Source organism: Schistocerca gregaria, chromosome X (assembly GCF_023897955.1).
Source record: "Schistocerca gregaria isolate iqSchGreg1 chromosome X, iqSchGreg1.2, whole genome shotgun sequence".
In the NCBI taxonomy this organism is placed as follows: domain Eukaryota; kingdom Metazoa; phylum Arthropoda; class Insecta; order Orthoptera; family Acrididae; genus Schistocerca; species Schistocerca gregaria.
In genome coordinates, this window is record NC_064931.1 from 495,336,060 (window position 1) to 495,356,130 (window position 20,071).

At 36.0% G+C, this 20,071-nt stretch overlaps 1 protein-coding gene across 11 annotated transcripts in view; it reads right to left on the reverse strand.

The window, feature by feature from the left end:
- LOC126299409 (dynamin) overlaps positions 1–3,750 on the reverse strand; it is a 117,019-nt gene extending 113,269 nt beyond the window's left edge. For 7 of the 11 annotated variants that reach the window (XR_007552797.1, XR_007552796.1, XM_049991301.1 and 4 more), the window contains exons 1-3: positions 3,150–3,750; positions 2,857–2,930; positions 1,734–1,883 (exon numbers count right to left, since the gene is read on the reverse strand). Coding sequence is in view for 9 of the 11 variants with exons in the window: in XM_049991301.1 (XP_049847258.1) it covers positions 1,734–1,883; positions 2,857–2,930; positions 3,150–3,313 (388 nt within the window). In the remaining 2 variants the exon portion in view is untranslated. The remainder of the gene's footprint in view (positions 1–1,733; positions 1,884–2,856; positions 2,931–3,149) is intronic. The other 4 variants (XM_049991303.1, XM_049991299.1, XM_049991297.1 and 1 more) reach the window with 2 other exon arrangements.
- Between the last annotated feature and the right edge of the window lie 16,321 nt (positions 3,751–20,071).

A 20,071-nucleotide genomic window follows, 5' to 3' on the forward strand; every position in this document is an offset into this window, starting at 1 on the left:
ATGCAACAGTTGTCAAGTCACTTGTGATATATGTGCAAGTAACTTCCAGAGTGGCCAAAAAATTTCTAGGCACTTTTTCACATGCATCACCTATTCCAGAAAATGCGGTCCATCACACAAACACTTATGAGAAATAAATTTCAATAAAACATGTATGAAGACCGGTAAGGAAAATTTCCAATGAATTAAAAAATGTCTTCAGACACAACTTTTCGTGTTTTATTAAGTACATGGTGCATACCTAATAAAACATGAAAAGACGTGACTGAAGGAGTTTTTTTAATTCATACCTCCAGAGTATTGAATACAGTCACATTCGAAGCTAAACTGCGAAATATGGATAAAATTAAATTTCAAATGAGTTTTTCTATTACATTTGTCCTTATCGTTCTGCTCCTTACACTACAACTACAAATCTTATTAGTCGCATCACATGTTTGTTATTATGTTGGCTTCCCTTTTGATTTCTGTTCTAATATCCCAACGTAGAGAGTTGGGTTGTTTTGGGGGAAGAGATGAAACAGCTATGTCATCGGTCTCATCAGATTAGGGAAGGATGTCTGCTGTGCCCCTTCAAAGGACAAATCCCGACATTGTCCTGGAGTGATTCAGGGAAATCACAGAAAACCTAAATCAAGATGGCCAGATGCAGGACTGAACTGCCGTCCTCCGAATGCAAGTCCAGTGCGCTACTGTCCCACCCAGCTCGGTCCCAACGTAGTGATTGAGTTGCATTTCTGCAGTAGCTGCCACTTTCTCCTTCCCCATCCAAATACATAGCACAACCAAAGACTATATTTTGTTTAGCACAGAAGGGATCAGCTTCAACTCATTATTATGAAACATGTTGACACACTCTCTGCATTCCCATCACACCACACAGTTAATGTAACCTATAGCTCTGCAAAGTATTCAGCAGCACTGAGCCGACAATTGAGTTACAATACCCTCTAGGTTTTTACTGCAGACAAGCTGCCGTTTTTCATTTTGACGCAATGTCAACTGTGTTCCATTATGGATTAGGCCTCCAACCAGCTGCACTCATAAATATCTCTCTCTCTCTCTCTCTCTCTCTCCCCCTCATTGTCTGTCTACCTGAATTGTTTTCCAATTGGGTCAATGTGTTGTTCTAGGTAGTTTCTTCCATTATATTTTGTTGGTCACTACAGGTTTTGACATTCCACAAACAACTTATTTCTGCTGGCTGAAAGTAGTTCTCATCAGCTTTGCAACTGGTTCATGTATCACAATCAAAGATTTGCCCTTAAGGTCTAGCTGATTGCTCTGAAGAGGACATTGAAATTGCTTACAATATAAGTGATAATATCTGTTTATCAACTAACAATAATAATAATAATAACAAACAAACAAACATATTCCTGTAACAAAGCACTCATTCACTGTTTATATCGAAAATGAATGTATAGGAAGTCATGTAGAAAATTACTGATTTTGTGTGTTCACTTTTAATTCCTTGACTGCCTATAGTGTCTTGTTTCTCACATTAATTAAGAAATTGCTGTATATGAGGAGACACTGAGGTGAAAGTGTAAAGTGTTTTTGTACATTACACAGAGGCTGATATAGTTAACTACAAAACCATGCTCACAGGTTAGAAAGATTTCAAGGTGAGTAAATAATTGAAAACATACATTATTATTTTTAAATGAAATACTATCTATTTATTTTAGAAAGTGGTCATTTCTGTGCGTCTTTCAACTGTTGACACTCACCATTTGGAGAATAAACACGAAGATTTATAGGTATATTGGAAATTCCTTTGTTAGATCCAGTAACCCTGTCTGTTTCCGCTTCTATCTCACGGCGAACCTCATCAAAATCAACAAATTTCTTCCCTTTACAGTGAAGAAATTCTGCATACTCTACAAAATAGATAAAAAAGGATGCTCAGAAACATGATATGACCAAATGCACTCTGGTTTTGAATATTTGGTTTCCTTTAAAAAGGATACTGTAGTGGCAACTTTAGACACAGAATAACTTTAATACAGATTTAAGATGCTATTGTATTTATAATTTGAATTGCAGGAGACCACGTAGAATTGAAATTTTTGTTAGTTAAATATTAAATTCTATCACAAGTGTACTAAAAACAGAATGTCGAAAAAAAGTTACGCAAATTGGCTCACTAAACTATTAAAAGTTCCTAGAAGCTCACACAGTGCTTATGTCTGCAAGCAACAAAAACCTTATCCTTTATGCACAAGTGAAAACATGAAACTTCTATAAACATGTATTAACTTGCTTCTAATGAAACAGTGTACCAATTTTTCCATTTCATAACGGATATGCCTCTGTACATAACTGCATATCCATGGGACTGCACACACAAATGCCATTCACAAAAAACGGAACGGACGAGCCAAACTGCAATTTTTAGGAAACAAATATCTCTCACATCAGTTGCATTCATAAACTATTAGTTTTTTTACACCCGAGCTCGCACTTAACGGCGTTTTGGTAGACAAAGTGTCTTGAATAAGACCAATTTCATCATTCTCCAACAACGCAACTTCTGACATAAGATTCCTATATTTCTAAACTGAACGCATGTCCCTACCGTGTTTCAATCCTAGCACGAAATGTTCAGATTTACAGCAGCAAGTAGGACTGTCTCGTCAAACAAGAAAAAGTGTCGATGTTCGGCATACCATCAACTACTACATCAAAAACTCTTACCCGATCAATTTTTTGACGTAAGACTTAACCTAAACAGAGTAACTGCACTAACGAACAATAATAAGTAGTCGACACTAATTGTTATCTAATGCTCCATCCGCCCACTTTTAGCCCTTAGTTTACGTATTCCATATTACAAACGACATGCTTACTTACCAGTTGAACTATTTATAAGCTGCAAAATAAGGGGTCTTCGTGTGACAATTCCTGAACCTCGAGGTAGAAAGTCCCTGAAAAAACGTGCATAAATGAAAAACATCGTCTGCGTGCCAGGTATGTTTATACCCGATTCAGGAAGAACATACTAACTAATGCGTAAGTAAACTGCAAGTATAGCATAACCTGCTGTCATGTTCGATGTAAAGATATGACACTCTGTAATTGTTACAATTTTGAAAACCTACGAAGCAATACTCACTTTAAGACAGAGCCTACACTCTACTGCTCACCTTCCGACGAAATTTTCCAAAACCGAACTTTTGCCCGCACTCTGTCCTCCTACCACTGCTATCTGGGGCAAATCCAGTTGCATATGTACGCCAAGCTGAGTGAACGCATCTTGAAGTTTGTTCACTATTGGTATTAGCTGCTCCATTCCCGCATTTCCTGCCATTGTGAACTACACTTTCAACTCCGCACCCTGCGCACTACTGACTTCAATTTTGTACTCCGCGATATAAAACAATATGGCTGATTACCCATCAGTCCCTGCGCATCACTGCTGATCGAAATTTTGAATGGAACTTCATGGTCGGCATCTGCATAGCAGAAAACATAATATTACTGTATATCTAGTCAATTGATTACAAATTCATCTACTACGCTAGCCTTTCATTCCTCGGTAAACAAGACTGTATTCCTAATACACACGACACTGACAACAATAACGTAAACAGAGACACTACCAAAGAAAACACAGAAACGTCAAACTTCGAACCCACACACTTCCTGTACTGTCAAACTTATTCACGGCGCTTTATTGTTAAGATTTCTCTCAGGTTCTGTAGATAACCTGTATTACGATATCGATCTGAGGACACGGAATATAATGTCTTAATCGATATCAAAAGCGCGTAGACAAAGACATATTGCATGACCTACTTTCTCAAATACTTGTAGACTCGGATAAGTAAAAACTATCGGAGCTTCATGGAACAAATATAGTCAAGGAAACATTGCCAATCCGAAAACTGATTATTTTTGAAAATGTGATTTAACTCGAATTAGCACTCGACAGACGAAATAAATATAAAGCGTTTTATCCAGATTTTCTGACGCGATTACTAGTTGAGTCAGAGAAAAATGAAACATCTAATAACACCCATTTTGAAATTATTGCTACGATAAAATTGCTGCCTAGAAACATAAATCGAAAAGTATGATGAAGCTTGCAAATACATCAGTCTTATGAAAACTGTTGTACAATCATTGGTTTCAGCATGTGAACTGGGAAGTCATTTATGAAATTTAGAAGATAAAAATCCACTCAGGAATTGGATGAGAATCAGTTCTATGTTAAAGATCTCTGTCGAAACAAAACTAAAATAAACATCGTCGTTCCAAATAAATGACTAAAGCTATAACATCGATTACGCGAAACACATCCTGTATCCGTTGCTAGATACTAACAGCATTTCATTGTTAAGCTACACACAAAATCATGGTCATAATTCCACATACACTCATGATCGGTAATTCACTACAATTATATCAAGCTGGCCTATTACTTTTGATCTTTCCAAGTAACTTTTACATTATTCTACACGTGTCACACTGTTGCTAGTTGCAATAGTTTAATCAGTTGTTGCATGTATTATAGCCTTTACTGTTATGTATAGTTGATGGTATCACGTAACGAGTGCTGTTGGTATATATACCTACAGAACAGTGGTAAAAAAAATTATCGAATATGTAGTCCGAAATGTAGACAGGAGGAATGGAGCCATCAAATTTTTCAGCAGCCACTCACAATAGAGGGTTGCAGTTAGAGTGTTAATACTTCAAATAGGAATCGAAAAACTGAGAAATTGGAGCAGAATGTGAACACACATTTTAAACAATCTGAAAAAAATTACTCTAAGAGGTGTGGAAAAAAATGAATATTGTCTTTAAAAAAAGAATCCTCATCTGGGTGGGATGAAATACCCATATCTGTGCGATGTCATTTCACTGACACTCTCGATTATAATAAACCAATATTTTGAGCAAGGATGTTTTCCAGATAAAGTGAATCATGCTGACATAAAACTATTATTCAAAAAGTGATCGACAGAATAGATGAGGAATTGCCACCCTATCTTTTTTGCCAGTCTAATTTAGAGTGTTTGAAAATATTGCAGCAAAACAAATTCAAAAATTTCTTGAAAAATAGCTTGGATTCTAACAAGGAAAAAGAACTTTAAATGACACCAATGAATTTACTCAAAAGATATACTCCTCATTAGATAAATGTAGAAAGGTTACAGAAATAGTCTGTGATATGACGAAAGCATTTGATGCACTAAACCTCCCTTACTTTCCACTCAAGTTACATAGATATAGGGAATCACGGACACTGTTTTAAAATGTTTACTCTTACTTAACAAATAGGAAATAATGAGTAATTTCAACTTCCCATATTGGGTCCCAATTTACTACTTTTCTACATATATAATATAGTTTATTCGTCTTATAACGTACAGTTACAAGCCAAAGATTTTTTACTGGAGACACATCAAATTACTTTAAAAAAAGATTATAATAATTAACATATTTAAGCAGGCATTTCTGAATTTTTGACATGAACAATTTACCAAGAACATATATACCACTTATGGCCATTTTGCAGCTTCCAATACAATTTATTAAACAATACATAATCTTTAGTGTTTGTTTTCTTATCAAATTGTCAAACTGTTCTGCATGAATTCTTCAATTGGTTAATAACATTTTTCCACTAGTATATTAAATCACAATCTTTTTAGTGGAACAAACTCCATATTTGGAAGATTTGTGTTATTTAATTTTTTGTAAAATTTTAATCCCATGTACAATGGTGTTTGAGCATGAAGTATTATTTGTTATGAGAGGGAAGTTTGAAACTGTCCCTGTGTAAGTACTGTAATTGTGGTTGAAATGAAAATTGTCAAGTGACTTTAACTTTTATATATGAAAATAAAGATTTCGTAGATGTACAGAGAACAAATGGTTACTATTTTTAATTTTTTAAATAATGGGCGATATGATATTCTTTTTTTGGACTAAAAACATGCTTATTATGATTCTCTTTTGAAGTGTAAGTAATCTTGGGCTGTTCATAGAGTCACCCCAGAAAATTATTCCATATCGAATTATAATCTGAAAGTAGCTGTGGTAGACTAACTTCCTGGTGTCCATGAGTGTGGATCCAGATAAGACATTCATTGCATAAGCTAGGCTGTATAGTTTTGTTGCTAAGAAATCTACATGTGCATTCCAATTTAAATTTTTGTCAAGATTTAGACCTATAAATTTTACATAACTTTCTTCAGTCATTCCATGATCGCTATGCATTATTTTTATGGGAGATGCTGACCATGTTTTAGCACAGAACTGCACTAATTATGTTTTTGTGACATCGATTTAATCCCCTTTGCTTTAACCAGAATTCTAGGTTTCCCATTATATTTTCCACAGTTTCATGAAGTTGTTCTAAATTGTCATTTTCAATTAAAGCAAACCTGTCATCTACAAATAAAATGGAGTGAACATCAATGCTTAAAGGTAAATCACTTATGTACAGCAGAAAGAGATAAAGCACTAAAACTGAGCCCTGTGGGACCGCTGTAAAAATCTTTGTCCCGTCCAAGAATGTTTGTTCTTTTCATTTAAATTTAGAATAACTCTGTGTTTTCTTTCTGAAAAATAAGATTTGAACCACTTTAATGCCCTGTCCACGGTCCCATGTCTCTCTAACTTGTGTAGAAGAAGTAAATGATTGACGGAGTCAAAGCCTTTGATCAAATCACAAGAAATACCTGTGACTTTTTTACCTTTATCTAAAGCAGAGCTTATCTTTCCAGTGAATTTCCTGGTAGCATTTATTGTATTTATCCTCCTTTGAAATCCAAATTGATTTTTAACTATAATATCGTTTTTTATAAGAAAGTTTTGAAGATATTTTGCAACAATCCTTTCTATCACCTTAGCAAAAACTGGCACCAGGGAAATAGGGCTGTAATTTCCCATTTCATCTAGTGAGCCTTTCTTGAACAGTGATCTTATATTTTAACACATCTGGGAAATATCCATCCTCAAATGACTGATTAATAATTTTAGTCAATGGATGGGAAATGATGTTATAAAGCACCTTGACTACACTGATTTCACGTTTTTTAAAGACATTAAAGCATCTTCTACTCAGCTCAGATGGTAGAGCACTTTCTCGCAAAAGGCAAAGGTCCCGAGTTCTAGTCTCGGTCGGCCACGCAGTTTTAATCTGCCAGGATGTTTAATATCAGCGCACACTCGGCTGCAGAGCGAAAATGTCATTCTGGTATCTTCTACAACTTTGGGATAATTCTTTTGAATGTTTCAAAGTTTGCATTTTGTTTTATATTTACAAAGTTGACATCTACCTTGCCCTGGTGTACTGTGATCATTGATGTTCAATGATATGTTATTGCTGATGATAACTCGATTATAACTGAAAATCAGGTGTTCAAAAGAATCCCACAATACATCGAAAATACTTTAAAGAAACTTGAATCTTGGCTCCATCAAAATGGACTGAAATTAAATGTAACTAACACCAAAACACTTTCAAACTGTTGAAAGTAAATCATTGGAATGAATATAAATAAAAATAAATATCTCAGAAGCATCCCATGTTAAATTGTTGGGCTCAAATTTTGATAGAAAATTAAATTCAAATGTAAACATTGACTACTTAACAAATAAACTAAATAGCTTACCATTTGCAATGTGTAATTTGCAGGCACCACTTACATATACAGCAGAAAGATAGTATACCACTATTATTCTAATTTGGTCATTCATTATCCCATAACTTCCTAGGAAATTTCAGCAAATGTCTCAAGTCTCCTAATACTACAGAAGGAAAAAAACAGAAATATAAATGTTGTCAAATAATAGGAATCACATCAACCACTGTTAAAAAATTCAAAAATACCATAAAATCGACCCCTCCCGTCATATAAGATGCTGTCCACATGCTGGCAGAGTTGTTTCGACTATACTGCAGCAGTTTTGCAGGGAAGCTCTTGTACATACTCCATACAGTCCCGAATATCTCCCCATGTGATTTTCATATTTTGAGAGGGCTGAAGAAAGACATTTGTGGCTGTCGATTTGCTTCAGACGAAAATGTGCATATGTGAGTACAATCATCGTTCTGTAGGCAACTGCGAATGTTTTCCAGTGAAGGCATTGATCGTCTTGCCTCACAGTGGGATAAAATTGTTAGCAGTTACGGTAGTTACTTTTGAAAAAATGAACTATTTATTTAATTTTTTCCATTTGTCTCATTTTCATTTGACTACCCCTTATAGACATGTGGTGTTTGTTTTCTAATTCAGAAACCAACAAACTTTCCATTTCCACCACAGACACAGCACTCACCAAAGAGATAGTTTTAAGCTTCCAAAACATCATTTAAAATTATAAGCCCATGACGCTACAGTATATGTGTAAAAAATGTACAATAAAATAAAAGGTAGTGGTATATTTAAGATTGAGCATGATTCAGTGAAAATACTGTTCTTTACTGTTCTAGTGGAAAGGTACTATTATTCTACTAAAGAATGCATTGCGAACAGTTCCACAGTTTGAACAAGGGAATTATGCACACATTTCTTGTGAGCTGGAAATGATGATAAGTAGTTGTGTAGCTTTATCTCAGAAATATACATAAAAGACTCAAACTTTTGTATTTCTCATAAAACTCTTATTGTAATACTTAGCATGTCTCTTATAGATCAAATCAACTGATTTGAAAATTGTATGCAACAAGATGTAAATATCGCATTTCACATTTCACTTTTTTTATTACCAAAGTAGGTGACTGACGGGCTGGAGGAACCTGATTTACCTGATAAGGCTCTAGCAGTAGGTTTTCCAAATTGGCTTTGATCTGTCAGTACACCAAAAACCTTAAAACTTCCTACTTCTTGTATTTCACAGCTTGAGAAATTTATTTTCGTAGGTTGTGGAGTTCTAAGGTAAAAACTGGACTGTGTGTACGGAGTCATTGAATTTCCATGATAATTCAGTTGCCTTACATCATTGGTTGATGTTATCGAATATTTTGTTAGTTGCCATTTTAAAAATGGGACTTGCACTTCCTCTATACCTATACAGAGCTTTTCAAAAAGAAGGCACAGATTTCAAACATTTTTACTTCCAAACTGCCAAAGGTAGAAACACAGTTCCAAAGTTCCTCGAAATAGAAAAGTTCAAATTTTAATACATTCGATGTGAGCATCATGTGTTACATAACTAATATCGAAATGGTGGCTCATTTCCTACGACACACGAAGCAACTTGTCTCTCATTTTCGAATTCACTGCTTCAACAATGCAATGTTGCAGATTTTCTAGAGCTTCAGGCACAGTGGAGATTAAGAAGCGTTCTTTTACATAACACCACAGATAAAAGCCACAAAAAGTGTGATTTGGGACGTTGGAGCGAAAGAGGAGGAGCAGAAGATGAACTTCATCGCCAGTGGCCTCCCAGGTCTCCAGGGACCTAACAGCTAGCGACTTTTATCTGTGGGGTTACGTTAAAGACCGAGTTCCCCCCCCCCCCCCCCCCCATACCTGACACTCTGAAAGTCTGCGACATTGCATTGCCGAAGCTGTGAATTCTGTAACGAGAGATCAGCTGCTTCGTGTGTGACAGGAAATGAGCCATCGTTTTGATATGTGTCAGGTAAAACACAGTGCCCTCATTGAATACATAAAAGTTTGAACATTTCTCTTTCCAGGAATGTTGGAATTATGTTACTATTTTTAGTAGTGTGCAAGCAATAAATGTTTGAAATGTGTTTCTTCTTTTTTAATAACCCTGTATTTATGTACACAGCTAAAAGGACAAAATTTGCGTCTCCTAAAACTGAAGTGGAATATGATTATGTGTTCAAAAACAAGAGAGGTTCCAAAATTGTAGCACTTTGTATCTGATTACTTCAAAAATTCAGAGTGCCTGTTGTTGCATGATTTCTATGTAGCTGTTACACTTGGCTTTAAGCCATTCCAATAAAATAAAAAATCATAAGCCTGCTGTGTCTAATATGCCATAATGTTCTAATTTATACATGAGGATATCATGGTTCACACAGTTACAAGTCAAGGCAAGGCATAATATAATTCTAATGGTAGTTATCTCTGATTATTGATTCTACTACATCATTCATCAAGGTCAATGCAACCACCTCACTTGTCAGTCTTTCTTGAATTCCAAGCTGTTTACTTCTGAGAAGTAAGTACCACTGTGGAAAGACTCATTGCATCTATGACTCAACATGTTACTGAGTTGAGCTTAAACACATTTCATTTATCACCATTGATTTCATCATAACATCTGAAACATTTACTTTTAAGAGAATTGATAACAATAAAAACTTCTTTTGACAATATTAAGATAAGACGAATTTGAATAAATTTGTTTTGGAAAACTTGTGCTTAGAAACTGTAAGGTATCTCCTAAGGAAGTGTTCAAAACACAGTTATTTCTTAGTGACAGAAAAAAATTAAACATTCTGCAACTTAATAGACTTTAAGGAAAGTTCAAAATAATTTTGTACATGCTGCTAAAATATTTTCAGCAGTATAGCACATGATACAAGAGAATTAGAAGAAAATAAATCTGAAAGGAAAAACATTTTATAACACAAACAAACTTATGCATAATGAAAAAAGATTATCTTTTACTACAAATGTGACTGTAACAAACAAAACTGTAGCTAGCAGCATACATCCTGATTTATGGTCTATGTAATGCGTGTAACAAAACTAATTGAACAATGAGTACAAGATAGGCAATATCTATGTAATAGTATTTATGTATGTTAGCCAGTTGTATAATCATTTGTATTACCATTGATACAATGATGGATAAACTGATGATACAGTTGTTTACAGGCAAAAAAAAAATCAATTCAGTTCAAATCAATTCAGTTCAAATGTCATTGGGTTCTTTTTCAGGACTCATTTTTTACTATGTTTCAAAGAGTTCTTACCTGATTACTGTGGGAGCTTACTTTTTCTTCGGTGTATATACAATTTGAGGGTCTAATGACTTGGCTTAGAATTTTGCAGTAAAGTTTTACAGGGTGTTTCAAAAATGACCAGTATATTTGAAACGGCAATAAAAACTAAACGAGCAGCGATAGAAGTACACCGTTTTTTGCAATATGCTTGGGACAATAGTACATTTTCAGGAGGACAAACTTTCGAAATTACAGTAGTTACAATTTTCAGCAAGAGATGGCGCTGCATGTGATGTGAAAGATATAGAAGACAACGCAGTCTGTGGGTGCGCCATTCTGTACGTTGTCTTTCTGCTGTAAGCATGTGCTGTTCACAACGTGCAAGTGTACTGTGGACAACATGGTTTATTCCTTAGAACAGAGAATTTTTCTGGTGTTGGAATTCCACCACCTAGAACACAGTGTTGTTGCAACAATACGAAGTTTTCAACGGAGGTTTAATGTAACCAAAGGACCGACAAGCGATACAATAAAGGATCTGTTTGAAAAATTTCAACGGATTGGGAACGTGACGGATGAACGTGCTGGAAAGGTAGGGCGACCGCGTACGGCAACCACAGAGGGCAACGCGCAGCTAGTGCAGCAGGTGATCCTCGGGTTTTCGTTCACCGTGTTGCAGCTGCGGTCCAAATGACGCCAACGTCCATGTATCGTCTCATGCGCCAGAGTTTACACCTCTATCCACACAAAATTCAAACGCGGCAACCCCTCAGCGCCGCTACCATTGCTGCACGAGAGACATTCGCTAACGATATAGTGCACAGGATTGATGACGGCGATGTGCATGTGGGCAGCATTTGGTTTACTGACGAAGCTTATTTTTACCTGGACGGCTTCGTCAATAAACATAACTGGCGCATATGGGGAACCGAAGAGCCCCATGTTGCAGTCTCATCGTCCCTGCATCCTCAAAAAGTACTGGTTTGGGTCGCCATTTCTTCCAAAGGCATCATTGGCCCATTTTTCAGATCCGAAATGATTACTGCATCACGCTATATGGACATTCTTCGTGAATTTGTGGCGGTACAAACTGCCTTAGACGACACTGCGAACACCTCGTGGTTTATGCAAGATGGTGCCTGGCCACATCGCACGGCCGACGTCTTTAATTGCCTGAATGAATATTTCGACGATTGTGTGATTGCTTTGGGCTATCCGAAACATACAGCAGGCGGCGTGGATTGGCCTCCCTATTCGCCAGACATGAACCCCTGTGACTTCTTTCTGTGGGGTCACTTGAAAGACCAGGTGTACCGCCAGAATCCAGAAACAATTGAACAGCTGAAGCAGTACATCTCATCTGCATGTGAAGCCATTCCGCAAGACAAGTTGTCAAAGGTTTTGGGTAATTTCAGTCGGAGACTACGCCATATTATTGCTACGTATGGTGGATATGTGGGAAATATGGTACTATAGAGTTTCCCAGACCGCAGCGCCATCTGTTGTTGACAATTGTAACTACTGTAATTTCGAAAGTTTGCCTGCCTGAAAATGTACTGTTGTCCCAAGCATACTGCAACAAACGGTGTATTTCCATCGCTGTTCGTTTAGTTTTTATTGCCGTTTCAAATATACCGGTCATTTTTGAAACACCCTGTAATATGATTAAACCCTTCATTATATGTGTCCCTCAATGCAAAGTAGAATATTTTCTCAGTTTTGTATGATATTTTGAGTACATTTGTAGCCCAGGATTTAGACACAGTTGATCTGCTTCCACTGAAAAATTTCTTTGGAAACATCTTTCAAAATAACCTACAAGTATCTTACAGAAATAACTACACTTTTAACTAAAAGCAGGGATGTTATGTACATATTTCCAGTCAGTAATTCACAAATTCTTTTCAAATTCTTCATTTCATTTTTCGCTTAGAGTGATTGTAGTTTTCTATTGAAAGCCAGAATATGAACATTGTTGTCTGAGTGGCCATAAAAAGTGAAAATCACACTATGACATTTCAACTATAGAAATATTGTCAATAGCAGTGGTGCTAATTCTCATAATTCTTGTTATGAATTGTATGAGAGGAGCAAGATTATATGAATTATCAAGGGACTCAAATATAGTTATACAGTTATATTAAAAAAATTACATCTTCACTACCTCCCTCTGCTTGGAAGTGAGGAAGTTTAATAATGTATCAAGATTTTTCATAAATAATTCAAAATTACAAAATGGCAACCTGTATATTGTGAGTAGTATTATTAACTTTCCATGAAAATCTTCTTCTGCCATACAAGATTTGAAATGCTAGTCATTATAAAACCGTTAGGTATCAATGGTTTTATGTTTGTATCTCTTAAGTAAGAATCCTCCACCATAGCTGATTGGTCAGAGCAGCTGACTGCCAATTGGAAGGTCTGAGTTCCATTACCAGTACTGCCAGGGAGTTTTCTTAGTGGGAGTACTGGTGAGGCATGCAGTCAGGCTAAGTGAGGAGCTACTTGAGGAGCTACTTGACTGATTAGTAGTGGTTCATGGTCAAGAAATCTGAAATGACCAGCAGAGCAGTGTGCTGACCACATACCATCCGTTCCTCATGTAATGATGCTACTGTCAAAGGATGACATGGCGGTCGGTTGGCCCCCATTGGCCCATCTATGGCCAGAACATGGAACTTACTTAAGTGACAATTTCTTTTTTCTCCACATTTTACCTTTAGTAACTAGAAACTAAGCTACATCCTTCCATATTCAGTATTCTTATATCACTGATCAGACTATATTTATATTAGATCTACATGGTTGCAGGTTCAGTTCATCTAAACAAATCAAAAGTTCACTGATTTTTTTACTTACGTTAACCCCATTTTATCTTCAAATGTGCTGGTCTCCAAACTTTTAGTTATATTGACTTCTTTTAATACTGTCTGATTTAAATTTGAGTTTACCCTAAAAAACAGGGCGGCCCCCACATCTGTGACTACAGGTATGCACCAATGATTCTGCTATCGATCCAGCCAGTATCTATCCCACTTCTACAGAGTAAACACCACTCGAAGACAGGACAATACTTAATGAGGAATATTACCTCTTTTACAGGTGAGGCCATGTGCCTATAAGTGAGCAAGGACTTACCAGTTTACAAATACCATAAAGGAAATTGTTGTCCTGAAATGCATGCCATTCCTCTCATCTTTCCAAAGTTCATAAATGGGCATGCTTACTCACACTTAGTGGTACTTGACATTATCAACAGTTAGATTCTCAGGAACCAATAAAAGATTTTCAATAATTATATTGAATCCAACCAATTATATTCAGCCCAAAAACAAGACAGCTGTGGGATTTTGCGAACAAGCATACTTTAGTAGGAAGAGTAAAATGCAAAATAAGAGAGGACACACTTGATCAGGAACATGAAAGTAATGATTTATGAAACAGTGCAAATTGTTTGGTTTATTTGGTTCTTAATATTCAACCATAAGTTATCCAATATAAGGGAGCAGTTATTAATCAAAAGAAGGTCTTCTGAGTACCATAAAGGTCTTCCAATTACACACTACATTGTTGATGTTGACATCACTACCACAAGTTTCAAAGTGCTGACTTGGAAGAACTTTCCAAAGTTTGACAGCTTTATCAATCAAAAGAAGCTCTACTGAACGCCATACAGGTGTCCAACGATACATTACAATATTACTGTTGATGTCACTACCACAAGTTTCAAAGTTCTGGCTCTGAAGAACTTAAAAAAGTTTGAGAGTTGCTCCATCTGCGATACAATTGGTTTGAAAATATAAGGCTGTCGGCAACAGTACTATTCACTTAATCTTGGGCCTCCAGTTGCAGAAACTTAAATTTTTTCAACTGATATTTTTACGACATACCTACTGGCTATCTTCTGAATGAGTGGCCAGATTAAGTAGTGGTTACCTTAATTTATATATTTTATATTTTTATTCTTAAAGTTTAAGTCAAGCTTTATATACTTATTAATACTGCATGAACACAATCATTCTATATAAAATTTTAATTTCTTTCTGGATAGTGATATCTTCTTGTGTTTTCATTGTTTAATTGTGTAAAGAAACACTAAAGCTTCATAGTTAATCACCAAAAGTATTTGCTCTACTTGTATTTTTCTGCATTTCATCTAATTGGGAGAGCACAGCTCAGCATTCATTATTTCAACAATTAGTAATAACAAACCGAGAATTACAGCAGAAATGGGTGGCCAAACATTAATCATTAATTTAATGAGGAAAGAGACAGTTGTAACATGTATTTTGGAGTTTCATCAGAACAGGATTGCTATGCAGAGTTATAATGACAAAGCGTCCAGTTATCGACAGGTGTCATGACATTGCACAAAACAGATGGTTTGTAGCCTTTCAGAGGAAAGAAAGACTTTTTCTCTTCATGTGGCAGGTGTTCTTTGGTAAACCTATGGAGAACACAGGTACACTCTAAAACAAAGAAAACTATGCACCACAAACGAATTATCTGAATGAGACGAAAATTGGTAGATGCAATATGCATGTACTGATAAATAAATGATTACAGTATCAGAAAAATATAAAGATTTTTTAAAGAGAAAAAGTTTCACAAATTAAGCAAGTCACTTATGAACTGGTACATCTCTGGCCCTTATACAAGCAACTATTCGGCTTGGCACTGATCGATAGGGCTATTGAGTGTCCTTCTGAGGAATACCGTGTTAAATTCTGTCCAACTGCTGCATTAGATCATCAAAATCTTGAGCTGGCTGGAAGACCCTGCCCAAAATGCTCCAACTATTCTTAGTTGGGGAGAGGTCCAGAAACACTGCTGGCCAAGATTGAGCTTGGCAAGGACAGACATAAGCAGTAGAGACTCTTCTCATGTGCAAGTGGGCATTCAGGATTACTTCCCATGAAGCGCAACAAATTGGGGAGTAGAATATCATGGACATACCACACCACTGTGCTGTAAAGGTGCCCTGGATAACAATGAAAGACGTCCAGCTATGATAAGAAATTGCACTCCAAACCATCACTCTTGGTTATCAGGCTGCTTGGCGGGCGACAGTCAGGTTGGTATCCTTCCACTGCCTGGGTCATCTCCAGACAAGTCTTCGATGGCCACTGGGGCTTAATCTGAAGTGCTACTCATCACTGAAGACAATTCTGCTTCAGTCACTGAGAGTTCAGGCCAAAGACGTGTCTTAAGACGCCCCAGAAAGTGATGGGAAACCAATCATTGATCATACAGCCCGACAACAATTAGTGGTGGTCTGAGGTGCCATTTCTTTTCGTAGTAGGACGACTTTGGTTGTAATTCGTAGCACCATTACAGCACGGCAGTGTGGTACATGGACGATGTTCTATGCCCTGTTCAGTTGGCCTTCATGGCACGTTACTGACTTGCTCAAGTTATTAAGTTTTTTCTCTTGAAAAAAATCATGCAATTTTTCTAAAATTGTAGACATTTGTTTTCTGTGCTTGTACATCACATCTACTGATTTCTGGCCCACTTAAATAATTCCTTAATTTGCATAGTTTTTTAGTATTAGAATGTATTAACCACCACAGTTATCCTAAATTCTTGCCTATGTCAAGGAAGTGTAAAATAATGAACACCTAATAAGGCTGATACAAACCTTACTATTCTTTGAATGTCAAATCCCATGTGATTTGTACTTTATCATTACTGACAAATGATTATGTATGTCCATGTAGTTCACTTTTGATGGTCACATAACACCAGGTACATTCCTTCATCCATCTTTGCATGTTCATTTATACACTATTCCAAATTTCGATATTACCTTGACACTTCCTGCTGCCTCTGGTGCTCAGATGTTAAGTTTAAACACATGTAGAGGAAAGAGACTTATAACAGTTCATGAGAGGACTTAAAGGCTTTCACACCTCTTTGATTATCATATCAAATAGCTATGTTCACTAAGATACATGTAAATCTGGATGGTGCCCAGGATAGCTTGAAAAATAAAAAAAATTAGGTAACGGAGGAGTAGTAGACTTTACTTTGAATTTGATTAATTTGGAGCAAAGAGGAAAAAACAAGAAAGTAGATGTTTCAAATCTTTCTCTAACATGTGAACAGTAGATATGCTTTAAGGTGTTCATTAAAGGTGACTTAGAGAAGGATGTGCTAATGAATGAGCTGTGGTCTTGATAAATATATCAACAAGTAGCTGACAGTTGTGTCATGAGAAATGAAAATGTGCTTTTTGGACTGAAATTCACACCTAATTACACCTAAATATGATTTAGTCGTTTCCTATTGCTGTACATCACTTAATGTATATAACAGAACTATAAATTACGATACTAGAGATCTTGCATTTGTACAATGTGAAATGGCGAAGGGGCGGTAGCCAAACTGATTAAGAGAAAAGTGAACTGCATTTCGACCATGGAGATAAGAATAAAGGGAGAAAATGCTACGTATCCCAGTGGTACTACGTTTTGAAGCCATGGGGGCGTGGCTGGCTGCCATGACACTCTGACCAAAACATTCCCAGTGTGCTATAGCGCTGTGTATTTACAGTCGCTAATTACACCATATACGTATGTGACGTAATAAAATTTGTTATTTCAAAGTTTTTGTTTAAAATAAAATCTCTTAAAGGTGAAATCTAGCGTTTCTTCCGATTAAAAATAGTTTTTAATGCAATATTATGAATAGCTAGTACATGCGTCTTCAGTGTAAGCCATACAAATAAGACTGATAAAATAACTTAATGTGAGTTAATGTTTAGCCAACAACCTATCACGTTGTGCACAACTTCATTCTATTGTCAAATGTAACAGAACTGTGGAGAATCCCAAGATATATAAATTAGGAGTTTGTTATCCACAAAAAAGGTAACATTGACCCTGAGAAAGAAAAAACAACTCTTTACCGTGCAACTCATATACACATCAACACATACCCACGTTTATTCTCTTAAGTGGTATACAGCAGCTCTAGTATGAGGCTAGTGCTCGTTTTTCGGTAACTAACAACTCAATTGCGGCAGCAGCACTTGCTACATGACATGTCTCTTAGCCAAGGCAGTATAACAATGTTCCAATTTTCATCTGTTATGGAAGTCATTTTAATATTAAAAGGAGTTCTAGTTATTGCTTACTTACCTTAGGTTCCAATTTCTTATTTTGGTATGAAAGAGATTTCTTACCAGGGCAACAGTGTCCCATGTTTTTAGGCAACTTAGGCATAAACCATTTTACATTCAGCTTTGTTTACGCCATTCCCTATTTTATAATTTTCAGTCTTTTAAATCCAGTCCTTTCTTGTCAAGCTGACAGGTATGTACTGTGGTACAAAATTAAATAATGAATGAATTAAGACAGAGATCATGGAGCAAAACCTTATATCAGAGTTTCAGTAGTGTGGAATGTCTCAATAAATAAGCAGAAGCTTCATTGCTTGCCAGTGACAAAGTTTTATTATATTGAACTAGGTTTTGTTTTTGAAATTATTGTCCTAATAAAATATAGGCTATATATTCCTTATTCATTCATAAAAAGCATGGGAACTGGGAATGAAATAAAGAACAGACTCTAGGTACTATATTCAAAATTCCATTCCAGCAAAGACGCTTTTCTTAATCTGTAGTTATCCACTTTATGTTGAATTGCTTGTTACTGGTATACAGAAATATTATTACACTGTGAGTGTTTTCAGTTAACTGCCTTTTCACAAGATTGTGAAATTTAAAAACAACAGTTCTATGTAAAAAAAAATATTATCATCTAATATTGCAACATAAAAGCCCACATCAAAACTCAAATGTATTGAAAAATGTGTGTCCATTATGAATCAGATTTCACCAAACAATAGAAACCATTACGGTTGGAAATATGAAAATAAAACGTTTGTAAACAACACCGTTTTGAACATAGGAGTTTATACCATGGAGGTAACATCTATGGTTTATAAAGACTTGCCTTGAGCTGTCGTTTTGGAACGTCAGGTCAATCCAAATTGTTTGAATGAAGCATCCATTAAGAGAATTAAATGTAGAATCAAGGTTCGAATGCAAATAATCTCGATTATGGTGACATAATAATCCGCATAGTAGTCAGGGTACAGATTAGAGTCTTATGTGATTGATTAAAGCCAACTGATTACAAATTATTGGTTGAACAGTAGAGTAATTTATAGCATAATGCATATTATGCGTGCAGGACAATGTGTCTAAATGTTTTTATGCATTAAGTGTAGCTTACTAATTTAACTACCAATATGACGTTTGCAGCACGAATTTGTCTTTGAACTCATGCCAGCAGGAGAAAATGAGGAAAAATGGATCAAACAGGGCAAAGGATACATAGTGGAATGCCCATTGCATTTTTCCAGTTTGTGTACGATACGGACCTCAAGTTGTTGCATAACTAGTATTGCATACTGGTATGTTAGAGTATCAACCAGTTGGAAACACTCTACATATATGGTAGTTATAAATGTTTGTTTGTGGAAGGTATATTTGAAAGGTATTACACACACGTTAAATTATAATTGCATGGCTCCATCGCACACTGGGAATAAGTTTTCATAGATAAAATGAATATTCTAGTACTATTAATTTCAAGATACAGACAGCACAAATTTTGTGTAGCTGGTTATAATTACACAGAAACAACAGAAAAAATAGAATGCTCATCATTTATTAGATACAATAAGGTAACATTCTCAGTTTGCCTTAATATATTGACTGCTTGATACTAGATGCCTCACACACTAGGCCTCTGTGTACAAATATCAGTTACTGACCTTTAAAGAGTACCAGTTTTGTATAACTTGTACTGACTTTGTTTTCATGCAATGCGTCGCTTATTCTCTTGGCGGCATGTTTTTTTCCGTGTCAGTAGGTATGGTGTGGCAATTGCTTTAATCAGCACTGTCATATGATTTTTCAAGGTATGCTGATTATTCATGTTGTCTGCTACCTCTTTGAACAGTGGCTTGAATATGAATTCACTAAGCACCTCAGACACACATTTGGAAAAGAGATTTTCCAATGGAACTTTTAAATTACCTGTAGTATAGCACCTAAACACAATTTGCTGCACACACACAGATGTCAAAAACATCATTTGATAGTAAAACTAAACATCCTCTACACTTTCTATGAATGAGAGAATAAGCAATACGGCTACCAACCCCTCATAACAG